The sequence below is a fragment of the Anomalospiza imberbis genome, chromosome 6 (assembly GCF_031753505.1).
Source record: "Anomalospiza imberbis isolate Cuckoo-Finch-1a 21T00152 chromosome 6, ASM3175350v1, whole genome shotgun sequence".
Taxonomy (NCBI): Eukaryota; Metazoa; Chordata; class Aves; order Passeriformes; family Viduidae; genus Anomalospiza; species Anomalospiza imberbis.
The window spans coordinates 6979453-7007279 of NC_089686.1; the positions used below are offsets into that span (position 1 = coordinate 6979453).

At 45.8% G+C, this 27827-nt stretch overlaps 2 protein-coding genes across 2 annotated transcripts in view; one reads left to right on the forward strand and one right to left on the reverse strand.

Moving 5' to 3' along the window:
* Positions 1-252: 252 nt before the first annotated feature.
* On the reverse strand, positions 253-6969 carry LOC137475166 (sterile alpha motif domain-containing protein 1-like). The gene is made up of 3 exons (XM_068192174.1): positions 1975-6969; positions 1154-1337; positions 253-676 (listed from the first exon to the last, which is right to left on the reverse strand). The coding sequence occupies exons 1-2, from the start codon at positions 2785-2787 to the stop codon at positions 1284-1286; spliced, it is 867 nt and encodes a 288-aa protein (XP_068048275.1). The 5' UTR covers positions 2788-6969; the 3' UTR covers positions 253-676; positions 1154-1283.
* The window catches only part of SYNE2 (spectrin repeat containing nuclear envelope protein 2), a 177190-nt gene continuing 151024 nt past the window's right edge, over positions 1662-27827 (forward strand). The window contains exons 1-2 of the mRNA XM_068192175.1: positions 1662-1804; positions 19286-19401. Of these exons, the coding sequence (XP_068048276.1) occupies positions 19323-19401 (79 nt within the window). The 5' untranslated portion in view covers positions 1662-1804; positions 19286-19322. The remainder of the gene's footprint in view (positions 1805-19285; positions 19402-27827) is intronic.

Below are 27827 nucleotides of genomic sequence, written 5' to 3' on the forward strand. Positions count from 1 at the left end.
GCCCTGTGATTCATGGCAGGGTGAAGTCAGTGAGAAGAACTTGGAGAGATAATGTGGGATGGTGTTCTCCAAGGCATAAAAGATCAAGGCTCCATAAGATGACTTCTGGTGAATTTCATAGCATGTGCAAGAGCCTCAAGTGATCAACAGGGGACTTGAAATAACTCTTCAAGTATCGCAGCTTGGTTTTGATACTGAATCTTCTTCTCTCCTTCCTTTAGCACAAGAAAACTGGCAGTCAAAAGTCACAAATCAGTCAGAAATGTTTGTTTCACTTCGAGGATGTGCATTACAGTAGCCATAACACAGGAATTAGGAAACCACAGCATAGCCGAAGGCCTTTGCCTTCAGCTGTGTCCATGGGGCACCACACAGCTGTGTCACTATACAAACACTAATTAATCCTCAATAAAACAAGTTAAAAAAGTACACAAAGAACCATCACGGGTTGGTTTGTTGCCAGGATGGCAACAAAGCATGAATTGGACCAGGTGTTTGCCAAGGCAGAGCAGTCAAGACGTAACCAGCTTTGATTGCTGCTTCTGCAAGTCAGTGCATTCTCAGGCTCCAGCTGAAATGACACTGAAAAGGTGCAGGATTCACTTTTGCCTGGAAAAGAAACATTTCCTTGCAGAAAATCAGGGCTCCAAATCTTGCAGAATTTCTTTAGGCAGATCTGTGGGTATAAAGAGAAGCTTGAGTAAGCAGGTACATTTGGTTTTGTAGCTTTCAAGTACAGGACCTCGCTCGTTTCCCTCTTTTAAGGTGGTTGATGTTTTACCAGCACATATTGAGGAGAAGCCCAATGTATTGACACTGGCAGGAAGTGGCTTTTGGAAAGTTACATTTCCTTTGAACAGCTAGCTGACCTCTGGGTGTGTAAAGCACAGCTTAATCCCAATATTTGTATCTTCTCACTTTGTGAAGTCTACAGCCAAAAGATATCCAGTATCAAATGGGACAAATATAAGGAATTCCTTCCTTTTCCTCCTCCACAAACCCTCCTCTGAGTTCTAAAAAAAGACCCCCAGTTTATGTTTACATAACTGACCCACATCTGCCTTCCAGAGTTCTGGCTGGGCATGGCCAGATGATGCTGTCCCTAAACTTGAGTAAAGTCTGAATCTGGAAGAGAGAGGTAGATGGGTCATACCTGGGGTCTGTGCCTGAGGTGAAGAGAGCTCAGCTTGGGGAGGGCTGTGGAGGCTGTGCAGAAACTGGAGAGGTCTCCAGTGATCTTCTAAATTTGATTTGGGGGTGCTGCACATCTATGACGAAGTATTTTATTTTTGTCTATCACCCGTAACCCCAAACGTTCCCAGACCAGAAAACGTTTCCTACAACACACAGGTTTTCTTACTTCCAGCGCAAGTCCTTACTCTGAAGCACATGGACACAGAGCGCCTGTGGCCCTGCCCGGCTGTTCACGAGGGGCGGGATGAACAGCGCCGTCCCGGTAAGCGCCGGGAGGGAAAACACCGGGAAACCCCGCACGCCGAAGCCAAGGCTGGTGAGCACAGGCGGGCGCGGGGAGCCGGTCCCCTCCTCCGGCCGGGCACCCCACGACCCGCGGCCGTGCCGGGGGTGTCCCGCGGGCGGGGGGCGCTCCCGGCGGGGGAGGCGGGGCCGGGCCGGGCTGCGGGGGCCGCGGCCGCGCCGCCCTCCGGCCCGCGGGCGGGGAGCGCGCTCGTTCGCTGGCAGCGGCCGGGGCGGGGAGCGGCCGCTCCGTCCTTCCTCCTCCTCCTCCTCCCCCCTCCCGCCCTCGCCACCCGCGCCCGCCGCCGATGCCGGGACTGCGCCCGCGGTGAGTCTGCCCCGCCGGGACCCGCCCGCGGGAAGTTGCGGCGCGGCCCCGGCTGCGCCTTTGTGCGGGAGCGGCGGCGCTGCCCGCCCGGTCCGGCCCCGGCCCCGATGCCCCGGCCCGCCGCCGCCGCCGCCCCGCTCCGCTGCCCGCGCCCTCCGCCGCGCCGGTACCTGCGGCTCTTTGTTCCCCGCCGCCGCCGCCGCCTTTGTTCCCTCGGTGCCGGCTGCACCTTCGGCTCCGCCCGCGCCCCCCGCGGGACATCGCTGCGCGGGGGGCGCGGATGGAGAGACCGCGCTCCCGGAGCGCGTCCCCCCCTTCTCCCAGCGCTGCGAAAGCCGGGGAAAAGGGGAAAGCACCGCGGCGGGGCAGCGGCGGGAGTTCGCCGGGCTGGGCGGGGGGAGCGCGGCGGGCTTGGCCGGCGGCGGGAGCGGGCTTGGAGCAGGCTTGGAGCGAGCTCGGAGCGAGCTCCCGCCCCCGCGCTCCTGCCCTGCCCTCCCCGAGCGGGGGCCGCGCTGCCGGAGGAGCTCCGGCCGGAGCCGGCTCGTCCCGGGGCCGGCTTGTCCCGCGGCGGGGGAGCGCGCAGGGGGTGCGGGCAGGTGACCGGCGCTTCCCCGGGGAGCCGTGGGTACCGCTGGGAACGTCGGTGTCTCTTGGGTTGTGTGTTTGGGAACTGATGGTGCAAACTTACTCAGGCAAAGTTCTCGGGAAAAGGGAGCGACTGCTCTTCTGGGAGGGCCGCAGGAGGCAGCGGCATCCTCCCTGCGCTGTGTTTTATTGCGGGTGCTGCTGCCCCGCTGAAGCGCTGCCCGCTGAGGACTCCCGCGCTCTGTGCTTCCCGCTGCACATGGGCTCCTTTCTCTTTCCCGCCTCGCTGCCAGCCTCCCTCCTGCCTTCCCTCCCTTCCTCCCGTCTTTCCAGGGCTCCTGGCAGCCGCCGGCTTCCTCTCGGAGCAGTTTTGACGGATCTGTGTTATTCCAGCCCATGGGATGCTTCTCGTGGGGCTCCCTGTCTGTAACTTGGTGCTGACTTAGTGTCAGGTGCTCTGTGTGTCTGTTTGTGGATTTAAGAGAAAGCTCCTTGTCCTCCTTTCACCTCCAGAACTAAACCTGGGCTCAGTCTGAATCGTTCTGAATCAAACTGAATCGTTCTTCTCTGCTTCTCCCGAGAGCTGCTGGAGGCATCAGGAAGTAGAGCAGGTGCACCCTCCTCAAATTACTGGGAATCTACAGAGAGAATACTTTGAGCAAGTTTTAGAGTTTCTTACAGACTTTATCATGTCTGGGACTGTGTGTTCCTCATGCCTCTGCTCTCCTCTTTCCCTATGTCCTGCCTGTCCTCTCCCCCTCTTTCTGTCATTCCTGAGTTTTCCTCCCTCTCAGCTCACAGGGTGATCTGCCCTTGCAGGACAGACAGACGGACGAAGACGTAAGTGCCACATGCAGCGTCCTGGCTCGTTATTGTGACTGTTGGCCAAGTGAGCAGAGCCGAAGCTTGGCGGGCACGTCTGTTTACATCTCTGTGTGAAATGCAATTCCTGCAGAAGCAACACGCGGCTGCTGGCGCCTGCTTAGCTGTGTCATGGGCTTCAGCCGCTTCTGGGGTGGCTTTGTAGCTCTGAGAAGGAGCAGGGTGGCAGCTGTTAACTCTGCTCACAATAACAGTATCTGCACACACAACCACCTCTGGCTGAAATCAGGGCAGCCTAAATAATTGATTTCCGAGGCAGAAGGCATCGTGTCATAGCAGGAGAGGATGGGGTGGTGTGGAGTGAGCAGGAGGTGGCAGGGGAGAGGAAGCCCTGGCATCTGCAGGTGGTGGCAGTGGGGATGAGTTGAAGAGAGAAGGATGGGTGGTGGCACTGGAATTTGGAGGTGAAACACCAGCAGTGACCACAATAATGTACTGATGAGTGCAGTGGCAATGTTTGGGCCTCCCTCGTGTGAAATGCTGTACAAACACCTATTCAGAAGTGTATAAATTAATGTTCATTCTTCCTTTCTTCCTAATGAATAGTAATGAATGATAATTGCCTTTTTACCTGAGTTTTCAATAAAAGCATGTATTAAAGTTCCTTTATTTAAACAATTCCTTACAAATACCCTCAGGAAACTCTATGTTAAGTGCTGCTGATATACAGTGCTAAAATTCGAGCATGGTCGTTTAAGAGGGGCAAAGGAGCTGTACTTGAATGCTCCTTGGGGGTTCCTTCCAGCTCAGGATTTTACATGATTCTGGGTATTCTAAGAAAGGAGCTAATCTTTCTCCTATTAAATCTGACTAAAAGTTCAGTAAAGTAACTGGGAATTTTTTTGGTGCCAGTAGCACTTGACCAGTCCTGTAGTATGCCAGCTATTTTTTATTTATTTGTCAGGCAAAGATTTTAAGCAGAGACACAATGAAGTAATTCAAGGAGCAGCGTGCATTGCTGGCTAATGATCTAATAGCTTGAAAATGCTTTATCTCCCTAGCTGCTAATTTTAAGTTTTATGTTGAAAGAGAAAGTAAGGAAAAAAAACCCGACCAGTTACTGTTTGTTTCTTTGCAGTTTTTATCTGTGTGTTTTATGTTACTTCTCATGATATGTTTTGGGAAAGATCGCTTGCATGCTTTGGGAGAAAATTGCATTGTTTTAGGGGAAAAATGGGCCACAGTTTAGCCCATTTATTGAGTTAATCATGCATGTTGTAAAACCCCTTTACTAGTAATTGTTCCATAAACAGTGAGTTCAGCTCTGCTCAGTTTCCTCAACATCTGAATATAGAAAGGAACTAAAGAAAAAGTCCCAAAGCGGGTATGAAGAAGGCCAGCTTGGGAGATCAGGTATAAAGAGCCTCATTCATTTTGGTTTATCTGTAGTACAGGGATATGCCCTTACTCCATGAATCATCTCCTGACATCTGTTTGCAGCGCTGTTTTCTTAGCAACTGCGGCTCTGTTTTAGATCTGGGCTCTCAATGGCCGGGTTTGTGCCGAAAGATGCGAAGAGACAATCCAAGCTCTTCCTAGTGAAGCTGTGCCTTTCAGCCCATTTAGCCAATTTATTTTCTTCCCTGAGGCACAATAAATACCGGTTTTAAAAGTCTATCAGCTGAGATGCTTTTTCTGTGTAGGTGCAGAGATGCTTATCTGTTGCTTACCACAACTGAAGTGTTTCCCCAAAGTGATCTGGCAGCGTGGGAGAGGATGGCCATGGGCTGTGTCGTGTTGAATGGATGAGCTGTGTGTGCACCACACTTGCTCTACCTTTCTTGCAGGTTTTTTTGAGCTGTTGTGGTCCTAGATGTGGGAGAGGACGTGGTCTTGAAGGAATGCTCCCAGTGGTGGCAAGGACCTACTCCTAGCAACGTGCCTGTTTGAACAAGTAGTTGGATTAGGCAGTGGGATTATACACGATGTGAAGTGTGGAGCACTGCATGAGTAATGCTTTGGGATGGATCCATAAGCTGTGATTAAAGGGAAGGTGACATTCCATACACCTCTCACCTAATCTTTCCTTGCTGAATTTCATCCCTGGACGGTTTGGGTGGGGGATGCCTGTAACTGAGGCAGAGGTGGCCATGTAGACACTTGCAGAGCAGGTTGATCTGATTTTGCTATTTTTGCTCTCTAGAGGAGGAATCAAGACCTGACTTGGGTCAGAGGGAGTTTTTTTACTTCAGCTGGTGTGGATGAATTGGTCAGGAATGTAAATGTACGGGAGTACAAGTGGTATATCCATGTTAAGGGACAGGCAATGTTCACCCCACTCTTTGTGCCAACATGCAGTTCCTGCAGGAGGAGCAGGAGTTTATACTGTGGTAGAACATATAGCTGCTGGACTATGAATCATAAAATACAGCTTATGTTAATCCCATAGGACATGAATTTGACTGCCTTGCCCTTCCTGGACTGACTTGCATCCTGCAGAGCATAAAGGGTGCCAGTAGCAAGCAGTCACTGTGAAGGATGAATGTATTTTGGCTTGGGATAATGCCGGAGGGGAGAGACCCCTCTTGTTTGGAGCATTTTCTTTGCAAAAGGATTGCAGACTGAATACTGTTGCTGAATACTGACCAACTTCCTGCCACCTTCATGGATCACACACAGCTCCTGCTGTTGGTGAGGGTACAAAGAAGACAAGGTCTGTAGATCACCTAAGGGACAAGTACTCACAGCAGGAGATGGAACAATCTGCTCCTGTGGAGATGCAGAGGGACCAGGACAGGAACAGAAGAGGGAGTGGGGCTAAAACTTCTGTTTAGCCCAGCTTGTGTGCACAGCAGAAAGCTGTGTGAGGGAAAGAGCTGGTGTGGAACAGGCTGTTATCTCCCCACAGGAGGGGAAACAGGACAGGGCTTTGACTCCAGGCATAACTTTGGTCTCGTAGGGAGGCATGTTTGCTTTCTAACCTTCCTGCAGCCTGCTGATAAGTCCCTGCACAATGCAGCTGCACAGATTGGCTTGAGAGGTTTTTAAGGAACTGCTGACCCCGGTACAGGCAATACTGTTTGTGACCAGGGATGAGGAAGAGGAGAAAAGAATGGCATTAGTTATCTGAGCATTGAGACTTAGGCTGCAAGTTCTATCAAAGGAAATGACAATTAAGATGGAAAAAAAAGCACTTGTAATTGCTTTTGTGGAAGGGTAGGGAGGAGTCAGAAATGTGGGGTTTGCAGGAGAAAGTTTTGTTTTGTGAATCTCCTGGGCTGTTGGTTGCCAGGAGAAAGACCAGGAGTTGATGAATGGTGGAGCAAAAGGTTTAAGCAGAGAGGGGAAGGAATACAGTGGGTACCCCTTGGTCTGTGACAGCCTGTACATCCTTCCATGACGTGGTTGTAGAGACACCTGAGAAACTCTGTCCCATTTCCATTAGAGACTTCTATGTTGTGTGGGCTTGTGTTATTAATAACCACCTAAATGATGCAGGGAAAGGAACGAAAACTGACTCCCCAGAAGCACGTCCCAACTTCTTGGAGGCTCTTGAATCGTGAGCAATGTGTAGCTCCGCTTGTGGGAATATTTGGTGAAATATGCAAGTTCAGTAACTGAATGAAATTCTCAAGCAAAGCCGGGCCCAAGGGTGAAGGTGGTTGTGTATCATCCAGTTACAAGGTGTTTCTGGGGGAGTGAGGCACAGAGCACTTGGAGGGTGCTTCAGTGGAACCCGAGGGGGTGCTGCTTTGTTTCCTTCCTTTCCCCCATCTTAAAAGGCCACAGTTCATCTTGCCAAACTGTGTAACATAACTATCTGCATGAAAGACAGTTCTCCAGACTCCTTTCATAGTCACTGGAGAGGAGCACACGCTTTTGAGCCATGATTCATCCACACTGAGTTGGACATCTAAAAATACATTGGACAAACTGCCCTAAAAGTGCCTGTTCCTCTCAATTGTTTCTGCTGAGCTCAAACAAAGAGCACTTACAGAGGTACTGCTCCTGTGGCTGTTAAGTGTCAGGAGAGCTGAATCTTGGCCAAAGTGTCTCACGTCCCTGCAGAGCATCTTGGAGGGCTCTGAGTGTCCTCATTTCCACCAGACTCAGTGTTGGTTGTGCAGTGTAAGGCTTTTGGCTGGGGAGCAGACAGCAACGTCCAGTTTAAATCCACCCTTCACCCCTGGTCAGTCCCTGGACTCAGACAAGATTTGGGCTGGACCTGACAATCTGCTGTAAGCAAGAGGCCGAAGGGGATTTGCAGAGTGGCGTTTTCAAGGTCACACATCAGGTTAGTGGCAGAGGTGGAAGCAATGAGGGCACTGTGGGCTCCCAGGGGTGTGCTCTTTCCCCTGCCCAAGCTCCTTGCAGCTGCCTTGCAATCTGCTGTGCTCCTGGGGGTGGTGTGGCACCGGCTGTCAGTGGTGGACAGCACCTGGCAGGTACTCACTTCATTTGGCTGGAAACCTTCTACAAAATTACATGGGCTCAGCCTCCTTTCCCTGTCCTTTCTCTTGCAAAAATCCATAGTTCAGGCACAACAGTGAAGTATTGAGGCTGCTGAGGGTGACTGTGTGTGCTCTCAGTCACAAGCACCCAAACCTTCTTGGGGTAAATGTGCAACAGTTCAGTCTTGTCGTGGCCCAGGACTGCAAGTGTGGCTGTTCCCTGGTGGTTGGGTGATGTGTGGAAACTCTTTAAACAGACATATCCACAGCATGCAATAGATAGATCTAAATGCAAACCTCAGGGAGGCACACCCTGGTCACCTCTGAGGTGTTGCTGCCACCATTGTGTTGTTTAGCAGTCTGGAAAAGAAATCACCAGCTCTTGTAGCAAAAGCCTATCTGAGCTGGTAAACCGTGTAGGCTAAGGATAAAATTCCTCTAGTGTGGAGAACTAGTTCACAATAGAAAGACTTCTTTTGCTAAATGAGCTAAATGTCAAGGGAGAGACTTTGCTGAAGAAATTTGCTTGTGTAGCAGAGATGTGAAGCACAGGCAGGTACTGAGTGTTAAATGGATCCTGTGCACATCTGATTCTAGACAAATACCGACTATTCTATCTTTCCTGATACCTGAGAAAGAATATGATAGCCGTGAAACAGAAAGAACGTGTTGTCTGAGCCAGAATTTGATTCCTGAAGTTCTTCTTAGGGGGTCTGTGGGTGAACTCCAGGAGGTGAAACAGATTGCAATTTGACCCTGGAAAGAACAACTAGGGAGAGGAGGGAAAGAGCTAATTATTAAATAAGAGCTGGGAGAAAAGCCAGTCTCCAAAAATAAACTTTGAAGATCAATTCCAGGTATTTCCTGGCATTGTCGTCCTCCTTCTTCAACTGTTCAGCCTGTAACAAGTGGTTTCACAGTTAAGGCTGACAGGTTTAGAGTTGTTTGGTAGGCTTTTCTGTTGTTTATTTTTTAAAGAAAAAGAATGCATGATAAACACTTTGCAGTGTTATTTCTTATGCAAAACTGGGTGGAATGTTGATGACTAAATACCCCTGGGATGGAGAAAGCAGAGCTTGTTATTGTAAGAGGGAATCAAGAGCAGGACCGGCTTCATTTTGGAGAAGTGAAAAGTCTGGATTTTCTTCCCAATTACATGTCCAGGTCACCTCAGGAGTTCCTCAGGGGGTGGAAGTGGGTATCTGTGCAATTTAGTGTGAGCAAACAGTGCTCCTGCAGAGTGATTGTGCCATCCTGGTGCTGTAGGTAGCCTTGGAATGGCTTTACAGATAACGTTGGTGAGTGAAGGCATCACCTTTGCAAAGCTCAGAGGCGACTCTGCATGTGTTTCTTGCAAAAATTCTGTGAGAAGCCAGTCCCGGAGTTCCCTGTACTGAAAGCCAGTGTGTGAATTGTTAGGAAATTGAAGCATATCCTGTTCCAAGGGCTTGTGTTGGTGATCACACACCATCTCCCTGCTGGGGTTTCATTCTGGATGGTGACTCCTGAGGTGTATCCCTAAAAACTGTCCAGAGACACGCCTCGGTGGGCTGGAGTTGGCTCGGGCCGGGGCTGGCTCATGTCTTACCTCACCTGCTTGGCCCAGGACAGGATGGAGCAGCAGCTCTGCTTACGCAACACGGCCCTGGTGCTTGGCTGGACTTGTCTGCAAGTAACTTTTGTGTCAGTAATGCTGGTGCCTTTCAGCCAGGGAGATGCACGGGGCTCACGGGCATCTGTCCTGGTTTGTCTGCGTTGTAAGAAATCCTGATTCTCAGAGAAAGCAGCCTGGACACCCCGTGATTCAGACCTGGATGGGAGGGCTCTTGCCACCCTGAGTGTGCAGAAGTGTAATGCATGATATAAGTAAGGCATTCTTTAATCAGGGCTGCTTCTAATTTGGAGTACTTGGCTTTGCAAGTGCACCTGTATTTTATTTTTTTATTTTGTATAGCAAGAAGAATATTTGTATAGCAAGAATATTCTAGCAGTTTACTGTGTAACACCAAGTTCTTTCTCTTGGGTTGTCTATGAGCCCTTTGGCTGTTTGGTCTTCTCTGGCATCAGCACTGGCAGGAGTAACAGTGTTTGGCCAGGTTTTCACTGCACACACAAAGTTACTCTAGAAGCTTGAAACAATGCTGTAAGTCAGAGATGTACCTTTGTGGGTTTCTTTTCTTTCCCCTAAAGCAGCTAATTCTTTAAAAGCAAAGACAAAGATATTTTATGGAGTAGTAAAGGAAAGTGCTTTTCTTAGTGGAGAAGGTCGTGCATGCTCAGTGTGGGAGATGCCACCGTCGAGGGGCCTCTCTCGTATGCGCAGAACCAGCACAGGCATGCGAGTGTGCAGGCTGTGCTTGTAGAAAGGCTGCTCTGCCCACAGACCTTGAAGTACGTGGGACAGAAAGCATAAAACAAACAAACAAGACCCTGAACTAGCACTTTGAAGGGAATTTTCAGCTGGAAGAATTATAGGGAGATGAAAAGCCCATTCTTTGGAGAGGCAACCCCTCCAAGTCAGAGGAGAGGTGTGCTGGGGAAGCATAGTAGCTTGCATTGCTGGAGCCTTGATTGGACATGCTTGAGAGAGAAGCTGATGAATTCACAGCTGCCAGACTAGGACCTATCATTTTAATTGTAATTTGCCCTTCAAATTTGGCAAGCTTCATTTGCTATTTGCTTGACAAATCTCTCTTTTGTGTTTTTCTTCTGCCCGTGTAAAACAGTGAGCGCTGATGGAGAGAGCTACTTGCAGCAGATTTCTTTTCTCTGCTATTTTTAGTGGTCACAACAAGTTTGTGATCCTTGCAGGAATACTGCCAAAGCAGATGGGTTTAGCTTCAGTTGTGCCCTTTCTCTTTAGGCTCCCAAATCCACGGTGCAGTTCACTTTCCTCCCCTTTCCCGGCTCTGTCTGCGAGGTCTGTTGTGCAAACATTGCTCTGCTGCTTCCAGGGATTCTGCTCCGTCAGAGCAAGTCCCTGCTGTAGTGGAAACTCCTGTGTTCAGATCGCCACTATCCCTAGTGGCTTTCTCTTTTCCTGACTTCCTAAAAGAGCAGATTACTGCTCTTTAGGAAGATCTTTGTGAACAGTGTTATGATTTAATTTAGAAACTCCAGGCCTTTTTATTGCTTAGGAGAGCTTTGCTCAACAGAATAATGTGTGTGTTAACCATCTGACGGTTTCCTTTATTTGGGGAAAAAGGGAACTGGGGAGGCAGTGGGAAGGAAACATTTGTACTCCTTCAAAGGCAGTATATTACTAGGAGCCTGTTTCTCATGAATATCATGCCATTAATGCCAAGCAGGTGTAGTTGTTACATATTGCTGTTTTAAATGTCTTTACCATGTAATGTGTTTCTAGTGTGCCTGTGTGTCTGTGTCAAAACACTGACTTTCAGTCGCAATCCAAGGGAGGGAAACACTTGTAAATAAGAAGAACAACTTACTGCAATGCTTCTTGCTTGCTCAGCGTAGGCAGTGCAGTCCAGTTTGTTCCGATCAGGCGTGAGAGCTAAAAATCTCTGTGATTGCAGGCCATTCCCGCCCCCTTCCCGTCCCTTCCCGACTGTACAGCCCGGGCCAGGAAGGCCGAGGAGGGGCTGTGGGAGCGGAGCAGAGTGCGGCTCTGGCGCTGGATCTGCACAGCCGAAGGTCAGAGGTCTGTCTGCGCCCTGCGGCGCCCGGCCGCGCTGCGCCCTTTCCCCTTCCCGGAGGAGGCCAGGCACGGCGTGGCTACTCCGTGGCTACAGCCTGAGCCCAGCTAGCCCGGGCAAGCGGCCAGGTAGGGCTGTCTGTCGTGGGAAAAGGGGGAGAGGCTTGTGGGAGTGAAATGACAGCGATTGTCATCTCGCTGCCTGCTTTCCTAGTTAGCCCGGCGCGTAGGAGGAGGTCGTGCTTGTGCGCTGGATGCAGTTCCCAGGTACAGCATGGCTCTGGAGCCAGCCCGTGTTTCTCATGTTGTTTTTGTGATAACCCTTCCCCACAGCCCCGTTATCTGCGGGAAGCGGCCTTGGAGCTGCTCTGGCTGGTGGGGGAGTGCGAGACCAGTCCCTGCTCTGGAAAAACTCTTCCATTGTGGCCTCACAGCAACAGAAGAATGGCTTTTTGGACATAATTGGAGGCTTCTGGGCATTGCGCAGGTCGTTTTGGGCTGGGGTGTGCTCGTGGGCTTTGTCTTTTGGAGACTGAATTGTTGCCCGAGCCCTTGACGTTGATGGAAGCATGAAGTCACCGTGGTGTTTTTGGCTTCCTGCACAGCAGTGGACCCTGGGGTGGTCGAGGTGTATGGCATCAGCCTCCTGAGCATCCAGGCATTCAACAATCCTCTTTTTTGCCATAACAGCTGTGATTTTAAGTCCTGAGCAGTTCTTATGTTTATTAACAATATGGAAAATCTTGGAAACCAGTTGAAAACTGAATTGTTTCCGTAATTTTAGTTGGTGTGCTTTGGCACTGCCTTCCCACTTGGGAACAGATAAATGTGAGATAGGCTCTTGTTCTGAGGGCAAGTAATTGCATCGTGCTCCTCTGTGGGTCAACCTTTGTGACTGTGTGAACAAGGCTTAACTCTGTTAATAAAAGCATTTCTCTGTGTGTGTGTTAACACCAGCATGGAGTGAGTGCAGTTTTCAAACTGTGTAATTGTACCAGGATGACTGATATATTACCACCTCCCAAAAAGAGAAAAGGTCAAGAAAGACACTTAGCTAACAGTGTTTTAAAATTGATTAGCATGATGAGAAGATCCATTGTGCTTCTGTAACAGGAAGTGTTACTGATGTGTAAATCAAAGACAAACCAGCAACATTTGCTGGCCTTCAAAATGGTGTGGCTTTTGTATACTCATATGCTTCTCCTGGCTGGTTTTCAAAACCTATAAATAGATCACTGGGAAGTCCCTGTACAACAAAAATGTACTGCTGCTGCTTGTCATAAATAAACTTATAAGAGCTGCCTTGGTCTTGCAGCTCTTCTTCTTTGGAGCAGTCCTTACTTGTCCACTTGGTTTCAGAGCATCAGGTCACATGAGACAAGATCATTTCTGTGGCAGTGGGGTGCAGCTTCATGTCCAGCTCTGCATCTCCTGAAGATCTTGTGTTCTCTGGACTTGGTGACTTTCAGGTCTATCTAATGTTCTCTTGGCTTGGTTCTACCTGAGCAGAGCTGTTCAGTCTTTTCCAACCTTTTCTCTTTTGGATTCCTTCATCTCCAGCTACTAATAGCATAGGAGTACCCAAGGCCAGGCTTATTTCAACTTCATCCCAGGCAATGCAGAGTCTCTCTGATGCCACATGCACTAATACCACTTATTAAAAGACTGGCTGATACCCATCTGACTGCTGTTAGGTGTTACGCAGGATCAGGAGGCTACAGCCTCTTTTCTGTATCACCTTCAAAGGGATGGAAACCTAATGGAAGCACTTTTCTTCATCCAGGGAAGCACAGAGAATATGTCATTATTGCATACTGGATGATGAAAAATAATTATTTTTCTGCCAGACATAGAGAAGTTGTCTGTCCTCAAGGGAGGAAGTCAAGGTAGATCTGTCAATGATGCTGTCCTGATTTTTGCCATCCTGAGGAATCTGGCTTTGGAGAGAGGGGGATCAGCATGTTTTCTGTGTGATCACATTCCAGTTGGGAGTGTGATACAATCTGAGATGGCCCAGAAGAACAATGTTGGCAAGTGCTTTAAAGGTGGAAGGGATGAACTTCAGTTTGGAGTAGGATCTTAAAAAATAGAAGTGTTTAAATGCAAAGGTGATAGAAAATGCATTCTTTAAACAGACCTTTCTCCTCACCACTGAGTGAAATCATGATGGAAGTATTGTAAGTGAAGTCTCAAGGAGAAAGCAGGACCATCACACTCAAGTGCTGTGTGAACTTCTGAGGCTTAACAGAGGTGTGAGTACACGAGAAGTGATGGGAAAAGAAAATAATAAAAAAAGCGAAAACCAAACAAACGTGATGTGGGGTTTCCTGTGATAATTATTTAGGTCATGGGGTCATGATTTGGATGCCAACAATTTGCCTTTAGGGAGGCTCTGTCAAACTTACAGAAAGACAGCTTACCACAGCTTAGCAAAAAAAAAGGTGGCTCAGTAACACTTTGCAAGGCTCAAGACTCGCACCTCTTAATGTTGCTTCTTCTTTCTGAATCTAAAATAAACAGAGATCTTTGTTAATAGCCAAAAAGGAAAGGGTCTTCAGTTGGTCAGCAGTGTGGAGCTCTACTTCCTTTGGATTGGTTCACCAAAGATAAAAATCTGCCGTTTCTGTTCGTGATGTTGGCTTGGCTCAGTGCATGAGTAATAATAATCTGTTGCTAGGAACAGACTTCAGTTTACATGGAGAGGCCTCTGTGGAGGGCAGGTCTTTGAGTCCCTGAGTGGGTCATAAATAATCAGTGGCACTTCAAAGGAGGAAAAGTAAAAACAAGCGGTTGGAGATGCCATGAAAAGATGTCTGCAATTCCTATTGCAACACCAGTGGAAAGCATGTAGCCAACATAATTGGGAAAGGATGGGGCATGGATCTCCAAAGGCAAAACCAATGAAGCAGGGATTTACTAGCAGTGGGTTATAATACTCAGCTACTTTTGGCTGGGCTTGTTTGCAAGGTATCTGCTGCTTTCAGCTTTAAGGAGTGCAAAACTGAGCTAATTTCATGGCATGATTTTTCAAGACTGGCTCCTGGGGAAGGCTGTGAGGGTACATCTGTGCAGGGACGTGCACAAGTTAGCTGTGAACTTGGAGGCTAAAAAGGTTCTTACCTGGGACAGTGTGGAAAATACTAATTTGCCTTGCCTCCTAAATACTGTGCACAGCTGCTTTGCAGAGGTAGCTTTAAATTAATTTTAATTCCTGTTTTAGCTGTAGTTACAGGCATTGCCTTTTGAAGATGGCAGTGGTTTAACTGTAAGGAGCGTGCTGTGTAACTGCTGGGTTTTCCATGCCATGGAATCTTGCCATCTGTGGTACTTGAAACAGCTGAAAGCCAAGGTTTGCAAACCACCCTGATCTGAACTAATGTTAAGGCTGTGAAATCCTTTCTAATGAATCCTCTAAATCCATCTGAAACTTTTTTCACCCTTTCTTCTGAGACAAGAATATCCTTACAAAGACCCTGCTTAAGAAGAGCATCTCTTAGGTCTCATTAGGACTTAAGCCTCACTGGAGACCAGGTATTTAAATCAGCGTTGTCTATTCTTATGATAATGGAATGCAAAGCCTGGGTATGATTATTTTCAGGTTAGTTCCTTGAGATTTGCAGTCTGCTACTTGCTCATGGGTTTCTTTCTTATCAGTGTGCCTATGTGTGTATGTTAATGCCCATGACTTTCTGCAATCTGCTGGCTAATATCAGCTGAATTTGGTAGAGGAAGGGAAATTACACTAAAATGGATGTGGTACATCTGTGCTGATATAATTTCCACCAGTATTTTTAGGTGCTTGTTGTGGAAATAGCTGGAGAGGTAGAGGAAGAAGGGTCTGAGTCTTAGGAGTGCCCTCATCACAGGGAAAGCTTTTGTTGATGGTTTAACCATTTGAGCTGTGGATTGAGCCCAGGTGGCCAAGAATTTGCCCCTTTGGAGAACACCATGGAAAGCTTTCTTCTCCAGGAGGACGTTGCTAATGGCACCTTTCTTGTATGACTTTCCCTGCGTTGGAGAAAAGATGAGTTTGCACAATGGTGCAATTCACATAAATTAATCCACAGGAAATGAATCCATTGGAAATAAGATCCCAGTGTGCCTGGAACTGCCTCTTTGTGATACTTCACAGGCTATCCCAAGGTGAAAGCAGTTAATGCTTTCCTATATTAATGCTAGATTCTCCAGGGAGAGGGATAGACAAGGTCATTCCCTTCACCTTTGCTTTATCCCCAGTGACAAAGTGTAGTTTGAAAGCATTTGATTTATTTTTCAACACTGTGGGTATATATTTCCTAGTCTTCCAGCATTTCTTGGAGGGGAAGGGTTGGTTTAGCTCTGCAGTTCATTGAGTTGTTATTAAACAAAATAACTGAGTTAAATATGAAGTAGAAAAGATGATCCTTCCTACTGCCAATGAAAGCCATTGCTGATTGGTGGTTTTAGTCTCTTGAGTGCTTGATTGCTTTGACCCTTCAGGGGCTGTGATGATATAGTTACAGTTGACAATGCTGTATTTGAATGAAATTTGGGGCAGAGAGGTGGACAAAGTAGGCATATTATCCCTGTATAATCTCTTCTCAGACAATCTGTACCTTGTACCTTTTAAAGAAGACTAATCCTTGCAGGTGTGTCCTCCAAGACTGTGTTTGTGTCTCCCCTTCAAAGCAGCTGTGGAGTCTTCTCTTGGGGCAGGGCAAAATGCATGTGCTGTGTTGGATGGTGAATTGAGGGTTTGAGGGACGTGAAAGCTTTAGCATAAATTTACCTGGTAGTAGCTGTGTGTCTTCATAACCTGCACTGTGGATTTGTTGAGTGGATGTCTCTGTTTAAAGAAAACAGTTTAAAATTTCTCGTCCTTTTGGGAAGGAGGCCATAAATTGACTTTAAAAGAATAAAAGAGCATATCCTTTTCTTTACTTATGATCATGTGCTGTAATTTAAGTGAATTAAATAATAACTTAAGTAACAATTAAAGTTTATTCCTGCTTTAGACCTTAATATACTTTCTGCTTTGAAATCCCGGAAGTTTTATTAAATTTGACTACTTTACTGGTTAGAGCTCTGAACTGATTGGGGTGCCATTACATGAAGTGCAGTGAAGCACATAAAAACAGACACTATTGCTGTAGCTGGCAAGGGTTGGGCACGGAGGAGGAACAGTCACAGAGAGGTTAAAAATACACTTTGTGTTGCTTATGAAATGTCCATCAGAGTTGTTCAGGCTCTCGCATACTTTCCTGTTATTATAATGGAATTTTAATGCCAAATCCTGCTCCTTTTCTCTGGACTGTGCTGCCAGTGACTCTAGCATCATGCAGGTTAGTTGAATGTAAATTGGCTCTGCCCCTGTCACCATCTCAACTGTGGATGCTTTGAAGTTGAACAGATATGGAAGTTTCCACTGTTTGGGAGTTTGCTTAAATACTTCACACTTGGGCCATTTTTCATCATCCTCAAGGTGGTGATCAAAAAACCAAATTCAAGACTTAGTCATACCCAAAAAAATATTAAGGCCACCTGACACTTTGTGTTTTCAGACTGGGTTTTTATTGCATAATCCTGAGACAAAAAAGAAGGGAGTTTCCCAGGAAAGATTGCCTTGCCTTGGGCATAGCTGTGAGCACTGGATTCTTGCTCAGCCATTGCCCATCCTCAGTTCCTGTAAGAGCCCAGTATTTATTATAGAATTCCAGGTTGGAAGGGACCTCAAGGACCTTCTTGTCCAATATTTTGCTAAAAGCATGGTCCAGACAAGATGGCACAGCATCCTGCCCTGTCAAATCATAACAGTGCCAATGTTGTGGAATCTACCACTTCCCTGGGGAGATTAATCCAATGAGTGATTGTTCTATGAAAAATTTTCCTCTTGTGTTTAATCAAAGTCTCCCTAGCAGTACCCACTACCTCTTGTGTTTTCCTTGTTACTCCTTGTAAATAGGGAGTTTCCATCCTCTCTGTGGACACCCTTTAAGCACTGGAACATGGTAATAAGGTCTCTCCCCTTAGCCTTCTTTTCTCAAGGCTCAGCAAACCCAGTTTTCTCAGCCATTTCCCCACACAGGCCTCCCAGTCATCTTTGTGCTCTTCTCTCTCCAGCTCATCCACATAATATTTTGTACAGTGTGATCCCAAACTACACCCAGGTGTCCTGACAAGTGCTGAGCAGAGTGGGACAGTGATTTCTCTGCTGGTGATGCCCTTGTTTGTGCTGCCCAGCATTTTGTTGGCTTTCTTGGCTAATTTAGATAGATACCTTATGATTTCCATCATAACCTCAAGGCTTGGCTTGTTTATATCACCATGTTCTTGTGCCAGCCAAAGATCAAATCAGTCCTTTTCCTCCTATTTTTGCTTGCTAAGCAAGCCAAGCTCTTGTAGAATATGGGTTTTTTGATTATCCAGAGAGGCCTGACCTTTACCTGCCCCATCTAGAACTCCCCTTGCTCACATCTGGTGCCCCGAGTTGCAGTTGTAAGCTGTTGGTGACTTGCAGAAGTGCTGCCTGGTCACTGCAGCAGCTGGAGTCAGTGCTTCAGCCCTATCAGCTAATATCTATTTCTTTGGAAATCCAGAGAGTTTTTGTTGCCTTTTTTCTTTCTGTCTGGCCTTTGCTTGTCATCAGTAAAGTGATGCCCCATGGCAGGGGGGTTGGACTGATGGTCCCTTCCAGCCCAGGGCGTGCTATGATTCTGAATGTGGGCAATAAACCCTGGTCTCACGTAGGTGCTGTAAATGTGAATTGATTGATATTTGTGAAGTGTTCAGATGCTGGGGTGGTGAGTACCATAGAAAGTCTTGTGAGGGACCCAATAATCCTGTCATCAGAGCAGCTCTTGGATAAAGCGCAGGGACACACATTGTTCAGAGTGAGGAAAGTAAAATACTGAAGAGCTCCTCGTGAAATGTATGTTCTCCTTTCTGCTCAGTGAAGGAGACAGAGAGTGAGGAAAAATAGTATAGAGTGGAGTAAACAAAGGCTGCCTCATGATTCATGTGCACAAGGGAATGGATGTAAGAATTTCTCTGGCATTCCTTAATGTTGTATTTCCTGACTCATCTATTCACGCCCTTTATTTTGACATATACTTGGTGGATGAGTTTTTAATATATGGTGTGGAAATCCTAGTGCTTCTGGTGAAAAGGTTACAGTTGTGTAGGTAACAAAGCTTGTTTAAGAGTAAGCCCTTAATTAAATTTTAGCTTAATTACTTTTTGAATTTGTTTAACTTCTGAGTTCTTGGTAAAAATAAGTCTCTATCTTAAGCATCAAGTTCTTTCTACAGTGGCAAATTGCAGAACAGGGATCACTTGTAGTTTTTTAAGGAAGATAGAGCATATTGTTTTCTAAAGTTGCACTAGGGATAGGGGAGGTATCCAGGGAGAGGAAAATGGAGGAATTGGAAGAAGAAACTCCTTTGTGGGGTTTGAAGAGTAAAAAAGGTACCAGACAGAGACAGCAGTTTTGTTGATTCTCATATGGTAACTGCTACTTTTTCATTTCATCTTAATCTTTGCAGATTCTGCCTGAATTGTTTCCATTCTGTTACAATTATCCAGGCAGGAAGGGAGAACTGAAAGGTACAGGGATTAAAAAAACAAGGTTTGGCAGCTACCAGTCTGCAGAAGGCACTGTGTGCTTTTGTCAACTTGGCTTTCTCAAAGAAAGCAGTGGTGTTTGAATTTTCCTAATCCTGGTGCTTTTGTTTTTGTGGCAAGACCCACTGGGATCCTGGTTTGTATTTTGGAGTGCTGCTGGCCACTGCTAGAAAAGAGTCAAAGGACCAAAGCTTGTGTTCCTGCAGTGGGAACAGTCACTTTATTCTGTATAAACTGAGGGAACAGCTGACCAAGGGAGGAAAACCCAAAACAAAATCTGTATCTTGGTGCCACATCATCACTGAGCATCATCGATTTTTATGTAAAACTGTACTGATTTTCTTACCTTTTTTTTTAATATAATTTCAGTTTGGAAATTGATTGAAGAATCACCATAGAATTCAATATGGCATCGCAGCAGTCATCTGCATCAACAGAGGAGCAGGCTTCCTCTGAAATAGATGATCTCCATCTAACGCTGCAAGGTAAGTCACTGAAGTTTTCTGTGCCTTTTTAATTTAGATTTTTGTCAAGAATCTGTGGCGGTGTGTACAAGTTGAAGGGAATTCTGAGAAACCTGTTTAAACTGGGGTAACGGTGAGTGTAGTGAGCTCATGTCTGTGCTTCTTTGCAGATGTTTCTGTGTTTCAGGAGAGAGGCTTCAGCAGGGAAATGACAGATAAGCTCTTGTACTACTTTCTCATGATATTTTCAGATCAGTTGCCTTTTTTGGTACTGATGTGCTCACTGGTTCTTATGCTTTGTTACTCAGAATACATGTTGCTGTAAACTGTTTGGAAAGGAACCACTAGCATGAAAACAAGCCAGTTCATTAGTTTCCTTGTTTTCAGCTTGCTGACACTTAGGTGGTTGCATTGAGCTGTCTTAATGAAGCTATTTCCAACACTACTGTTTTATTTGTTTTTCTGTTTTTAAGTGCTATATCCCTATGGGGATACAGTGGGGATAATTTTTGTGGCTTCTAAACAAATTTCTTATGGGTCAAGTCTATTACACTTGTCATATGTTATAACTTGTTAAGGAAGCACTCAGTGCTGATTTTTAATTATTTCAGTTTAATGTCATCTACCTGGACCGTTAAATGATGATGAGTGCATCTGACCTGGCATCTCGGAACTTACATGCTGAATTTTCTTCTATAAGAATTTTCTGTGAAGGTTGGCTTTGCTGTGAACATATTCATGGAGGCTATCAAGGGGGCAAGTCCAGGCAGCTGGACTAGCCCTGCTGAAAAGCTTGGTTTTGATGTGTTTAGAGCCTGGTCCATCCTAGAACGGATGGACTAACTCCTGTTTCCACAGAGCTATTTCCTTTTAACTCCCTTGCAATGAAATTTCCACGGTGCTTGGTGGAGAGCAAATATGTTGAAAACAGATGGTGCAAAAGAACATTCTGCCAAGTCACTTTTGTGATCCATATTTGCACTAATGCTGTGGTTGAAGCCATGTGTTTTGACGAGTGAGTGTTAAGAGCGGTCCAAAGCCAAGTGTCTTTAATGGTGAATTTTCTTCCGTTTTGCTTCGTTGTTGCATTATCAGGAGAACAAGCAAAAACTTGTAGCAGACAGAAGCTAGTCTGACTTTTGCACCAAGCGCAGCTTGTCAGACGCACATTTGTTGTGCCAGTCAAACTCAGCCTTGGGTAGAAAGGCTGAGATTGCTGTTGTTGAGAAACAGATTGGGAAAACACTCTTCAGCTTGAAGGCAGATTTGAAGTTACATGCCATTTTTAGGGAAGGGATTTACTTTCAGTTTTTTTTTTTCTGAAAAGCCAGGTTGGTGTTTGTGTTGAAAAACAATTGAGTTTTTTGGTCAGTATCTCATTGAAGGAACCCTGCTTAGTAAAATTGAAATGACTGTATTATTATTATTATTACTTTGCTGTAATAAATGGAGCTCTTAGATTGTGCTGAAACGAACACACTGCAAATCTTGTGCCCGAGCTCTCTGTGCCTGGCTGCTGTAAAACATCCAGAGATATCCCTTAGAAGTGACATGAGCAATTTTTTGTAATGATTGAAGACACAACAAATGGTACTGACACATTTTGTGTATGGAGCTGTGGCGCTGCAGCGTCTGCTCAGGGTCAGACAAGCAAATGGCAATACAGCTGTGAGGAAGCACCAAAGACACGCTCCCTGACATGACATATAGGGACCATTAGCAGCTCTGCTCACAGATCTGTGGTAGCAAAGGTCAAATAAGAAGAATAGGGTCACTCAGGGAAACAGGTTTTTCCATTAATAGGAGTCTTGAGATGAGATTTGCGAAGCAGCTGGGGATATTGACTGCTTTAAATCAATGAGAGAAATTTCAGATTCAAGGAATAGTTGCTTTTAACTATCAGAAAAGCAGCTTACATTTTGTGTGACTGCAGGTGGATGCAAAACTTGCTATAATTTCCTTTTTCAAGTTGCTGGGATATAGCTTCAAAGAATATGTCCAGCATTGTAATACACAGCCTAACAGGAGATGTGCATAAAGGAAAAAGCAGGAGTGAGAGCTAGTCTGGATGTAGTCTAGATATATTTTAATCTACTTTTTAATTCTTTGTGATCCAGTCTTCGTTATTCCTGAAAGGCATCCCATGGGGATAGAGCACTTGTCTGTCTGGATAATTAGGGCAAGATCAACTTAATGTGTCAGTTGGTTTGGTCATATAACTTTGTGAAGTTTATGCCTAAAAAATGTAACAAAATCATTAGCTTTATTTTTCTTTCCTTTCCTGCCATGTGTAGGTATGTTATTTTAGGTATGTTTGACTGTTATTTAAGTTAGTCTTCTACGAGGACAGCACTTTTGGGAAGAAAAAGAAGGAAAAGAGAGGGAAAGAACAATCTCCTTTAAGTAATTAGTGGAGAGTTTTCTACTTATTAGTCCTAATTATTATAGAATCCCTAATAATTTATGGCTAGTTGGTTAATAGTGTAAAAGCTTGTTAGTGGGTTTTTAGGTAGAAGAGTGTTCAAGGGTGAACATTCACTTAATAGTGTTTGGCCTAGAAGATGCCATGAAGAAATTCACTGGAAAATAGGTAATAATGTAACTTAGTTCTCAGGGCATTTTTCTTGTCAATTAATTACATTAAGAAGACTTAATGAAGCTTGAAAAACATGAAGAAAATAAGTTAAGAAATGAAAGCAGTGTGTTTTTTAATGCCCCCATCTCCAGACAGTAAAGACAGTCACAAAATCGTGAGGCTGAAGTAAAAAGCTGCAGGTATATAAACCCTTATATATGGATCTTTTCAGATTTATGTATTTCTCTTTAACCTTTACCAGATGAGAGTAATAGTTACCCCTTCCCTCCCTGCCAAGAAAATGGAAATTGCTATGAAAATGCATGATGTCATGAACTGGCAGGCTTCTTTTATTTTCTTTTTTTTTTTCCCTTCCCTCTGTCCCAGATGTTATAATAAAATTTAATCAGATTAAGGTCAGCATTATCTGGGCCCTTTCCTTCTGCACCTCTCTGCTTCTTTGCAGTTTTCTGATGCAGCACAACTTAGAGCAGCTGCAGAATTGCTTTGTTGCAATCCTTGCACAGCCATGTAAAAGTGCAGGTGCAAAGCCTGGAGCTGGACCTATTATGGCTATATCCAGTGGGGGAATACTTAAGGGAATGATTTATCCTGCCAGGCAATCTGCAAACATTTTGGTGAACAGAGGATGCTTGGCAGGGAGATGCTTCATTGCACCATGGGCCATGTTGGAAACCTGAAGTTGCTTTTGGTGTAGGATGGAGCAGGCAGGATCTCAGGGCTTGGCTGGCAATGAGCATGGGAGGAATAAAGCAGAATCCCTGTCCTGTGCCTCCTCCTCCTGTGTTTCCCTCCCATCACTGCATCATGGGCTGGCCCCAGAGAGGAGTCAGCCTGCTGCTCATCCTTCTTTGAGTTGAAGGGGCACAGTCAACATCCAAAATTGCCTTTGGCTACTTGAGATGAGGAGGCATGTCAGCTGCTTGGTAAGAGAAGGGCTTCCTGGCAGAGCTTTGGGAGCTGTTGGAGATGGAGCCACGCGCTGCTGCTGAGCAGGAGTGTGGGATTGCAGGGAATGCATGGCTGCTCGCCGGTGGGTGGCTGCAGCAGGAGCTCTGCAGGGTTTGTGCACCCTGGAGCTGGATTATTTCTTGCTTCTGGAATGTAAATCTCTACCTGTGTGAGGATTCAGCCTCGATTTTTTTTGTCCCATGCACAAATCCTTCCCCATCTTCCCTGGGATAGCAAACAGACCCCTGTGTGTGGCGCTTCCCACCAAACCTGTGCAGAACTCTGTTTTCCCTTTTCTTTTCATGCTTGCTGAGCTAATTCAAACACAAGAGCGTGTTTTAGCTCTTGGGACATGTAGTTACTCTTTCACTGCAGGGGTCCTAATTTTTGGTTCTGCTTATTAATCTGTGTGTGTGTTACTGTTTGTTACTGTAACCCAAAGCATGATAATATAGGAATGTGGTTGCTACAGCTGAAGAGAGCTTTTGAAGAAAGCTGTTTTTGAAGAGAGTTTAGTGCTAAAACATGAATTATATTATTTTCATGCAGTTATGTCTAATACTTCATGAATGATTTCTCTTCAAGTGTAATTGAAACTATGGAGATGTGTACGGATAGGTTTTGTTGTGTGGATTGTAGTAGATTGTACTTGACTCTGAGTAAAGGGGTATTTCTTTTTGAGACCCTCTTAATTCATCCAGAGGTAAGGTGAATTAATAGTTCTTACTCAGCTTTTTTTTTTTTTGTTTTAACTCTGTATCTCCTCTCATGGGGCCACTTGCTTACTGCAGCTACACTTCTTTTTCTTTACCAGAACGATTTAAGAAAGTCCGTTAAATGTTTATTACAATTTTATAGAAGTGACTTTTACAAAAAGCTCCCATAGGAGCTACACAGAAGTTTATTCCCAGTTTATGCTGCCCGGGTGAGGAGCTGCTCTGCAGTTCCTGTAACTTCACAGCTTCGTGGCGTGTGACAGGGCTGATGGCACTGGAGAGGCAACTGACACATGACACTGCCTTGAAAAAAATTCAGTCATGGATATTTTTGTCTGCTTCACACGACTTACATAGAAATTAGATTGTATAGTTGCATATAAGTGTTCCCTTCTAGGTAAATTGCAATTTGTTAAATGCATTATCTGCTGCACAACTGCTTAAAAACTGGAATTAAAGTGCCGAAGGAGTGGATGGCTCCTGAGGCATCTGTGAGGTCACTACAGTCAGATCCCTGTTTCACTGTTCACTTTCTTTAAAATGTTAGAAAAGCCACTTGAATGTTTATCTTTAAAAGTATGTTGATATGTAGGTGATGTGACTTGGTACCTTTTAAGAATTTAATCTCCACCTGCCTATGCCCCTGAGCACTAAACATCACTTTGTGGTGGCAGGGAAGACAGTGGTGATCCAGACCAGGGCTGCTCCAGCATCCTGATGATGAGAACAGCAAAAAGGTTTAAGACAGCCAGGAGGGCAAAGCACGGTGTGAACACACTTCCCGAGTTAGCAGCACTTGTGGTAAACTCGACAATTGGCTTTCAAAAGGAAAAGGAGGTTATAAGGAGTAGTGCAGAAAGTTTCCACTTGCTTCACTGATGTGGTAGTAGTGATTTAGTTAATATTTATGTAATATTTGGATTTGAAAAGACCCATTCCTCCTGTAGAGGTATTTTCCTCATCTTCATTGGGTTTTGGGTAAACTTCTCAATCTTGACAAAGAACTCTGTGTTTGTTTTTAATTGCTTAACACCATGTTGCTGAACATAAATGCTGGAAATAAGTCTTTTCCCTGCTTTCCTGTCTGCAAAACGTGAAACTGTTGCTGGGTGGAAGGGAAGGGACTTTACAAAGGGCTTGGGGGTTAATTGCTCACTCTCTCCCTGGATTTGCAAGTACTTAATTGTTCTTCTGATGGTTCCAGTAATTTAAGGAATGCACTTGCTTGGTGTATTAGTTCATACCAGCAGAGCTGTCTTGAAAGAACTCTCCTGATTATCCCTGCTGCCCATCCTTTGACTCATTCTGCTGCGCTGTCCGGGAGTGTGGAAATGGTTATTTTGAATGAAACTGAAATAAGGAAGGTGCTGGGGCTATCTGTGGGCATTGGGGCTGGAGTTAGCCCAACACAACCTTTGTCCCTGCACACATGGTTGTGAACACACTGTGTTGTGAACAGCAGCTCTCTTGATCTGTTGCTGATGAGCACCCTGCACACTGCTGCAGACATAGCCTCAGCTGACATCAGTGGTGAAAGGAAGATACAAAAATATCATACACAAGAGGTAATTCCTCCTGGTGAAACAGAGATAAGATAGACAGGCTTGTGCTCATTAAAGTGATGGCTTACATTTATTTCATTTTAAAAAGAGTCCATACAGTTGTAAATTGTCCACTGGCAGTGATACACAAGTTGTTGTGATAGAAGAAATCCTCTTTGCTGTTCGATGTCTGTGGATGGACAGGCTGCATCTGTTCTGCTGTGATTTGCTTCCCCCAGCTCCCTGCTGAGGGAGGAGATGGTGCTTTCCTTGCAGCTGCCATTCCCCCACCTCAGGAAGAGAGGCATGAAAGGCAGAAGGGGAGAGTAGACCTAGTCTTGTTTTTTCTGTGTCACAGCGTAAGGAAGGCTGAGAGTAAAACAGTGGCTGGCAGTGCTGCTGCTCTCCTTTCCCTCCTGGGAGAGTTCAGCACTCACATGGTCCCTGCCTCTGTGCTCCTAATGATCAGCCTGGTTTGTAGCACTTGTTGGTAGCTCATTACTGAATAAAACAGTCATTGTCCAGCAGAGTGTATTGATTTTTGGCTATCCTACATGACACATTGCTTGTATGTGTTATTCCTCCCTAAAGAGTTGTTAGCACAGGGTGAAATGTGATAGATTTTGGGTATTTTCAGATTACCAAGTTCTTATTCTGTTCTCTCTGATACACTTTTTAGCTTAGTGAGTTTTGACCTGAAATAAAGAGGATGATCAGGGTTTGGGGAGTTTTGTAGCTTTTTTATTCTAGGTCAGTGACACTTTGAAAACTAGGGCAAGAGAAAACCAAGGTCAGTTAGTGTCCTACAAAAAGGCCTAACAAAGAATCCATTCACCCTCATAAAAATAAAAATCTGTATTAATTAACCACGTGGTAGAGATAAGAATTGGAGAGCTTGATGAAATCATTAGCACCTCTGAGCAGCAGCATTGGAGGGGGGAGCTGGGAGGGAAAATACGTTCAGCCTGAAAATTGCAATACAACCGCCTGCCACGGTGCCAGGAGCACATCTGTACTGAGTGTGTGTGGCATGGAAACCCTGACTGCTGCACTGCAAGCTGGGGGAATACTGGCAAGCATGGAGTTCTGCTATTATTTCAGGAAGAGATTCTATTATTATTATTTGTTTTGGTAGGAAAAAAAGGCACATTGCAGCAGAGGCAGCAGCTGCTTGGAGGACAGCCCAGTGGGTTGTGTTAGGTAGCTTGTGGAGGGTTTAAGGTGCTGTTACATGTGGAATAACCACCTTGTACTTTCACCAGCTGAGACATTTGCCTGAGAGCTGCCCACGTGAATCAACACTTGCAGTATCTAGCCCCTATTGCATAATGAAGCATTTTAATATGCATGTCAACCAAAACAAGGCCAAGCGTCTCATTCCAACCATCTGTAATCAACCTCAAATGCAAGTTCTTCAAATCAGCAGCAGCAGTGTGTGTTTGGCAAGAGCTGCAGCTGCAGGAGTCACTGGCGTCAGGCAGAGCAGTCAATATTTGCTCTCTGTCCCTTTTCAGTGCTAGCAATGCCAGCCTTGCCTGCCTGATAAAATTGAGCGCAGCGACTCAATAATTGCTGGTTGCGTAATTGGACTGGCTCCCACGTGGGGTTCAGCTGAAGGGTGTGGTTGGCTCCTGTGCTAACATGAAGCCAGTATCTCCATGCTATTTTTGTCCTCCCTGTGAGCATTGCAGCGTTGTTTGGTCTGTGTGCCTTGTGCACACTTAATTTTCTGCTTTCCGAACAAAACCCAATTTTGTTGTGTCGTTTTTGCCCATTAAGATTGCCCTTATCTTACTGTTTGAGGGCAATCTTGGTGATGCTTAGAAAGAATCCTAAAACAATCCAGGCAGCAGGGGAAACTGCCTGCTTCATGCCCTGACAGGATGGTGGTGTTGCAGGTTAGTGGAGGGCTGTTGAAAGATGCCTTCACTACAGGATGCAAAGCAGTGCTCCACGCAGGTAATGTGAATGTTTTTGTTGCTGCTCACCCGCCCAGTGAGGCAGAAGGCAGCCTGTGGGGTGAGGAGCAGGAGCCTGGGTTATCCTGGAGTGAATTTCTGTGAGCTGATGAAGTGCCTCAGAAACTCCTTTGGTCTGTCTTGGATCATGAAAAGGCCCCACGACTGGGGTTTGTGGTTGCAAATTTCCAGAGTGTAGTAAAGTGTGGGGCATTTTCCTGTGAGTGGCATTTTCACTTTCATGGGCAGAACAGTCAACCCTTTTTTTCCCCCCCCAAGGGCATGGTATTTTGGTATCCTTCATCCTGCCCAGCCTACCAAAACATACATATCTATTGCTGAGAAGTCTTGCACATTCCTTACAATGTCAAGCTTGCCCTCCCTCAATTAATCTTTTGAGCAAGAACACGCTTTCAGAGGCAGAAGAGATGGTCTGTTCCCACCCTGTCTCCCAGATTTGTTTCTCCATGCAAGCCTTTTCTGGGAAGCCAGCCCCAATGCTTGCAGTCAAGGCTGCAGTGGAAAAGGAGATAAAAGGGAGTTTGTGTTCAGGCTGGCTCTCATGAGCCTTTGGGATGGCTGCTGGTGGCAGATGTGAGTCCATCATCTCAGGGGCCAGCACCTCTGTTTGTCACCTGAGACCTGTGTTCAGACTTCCAGCCCCTAGGGATGTGTGGGTTTTGTG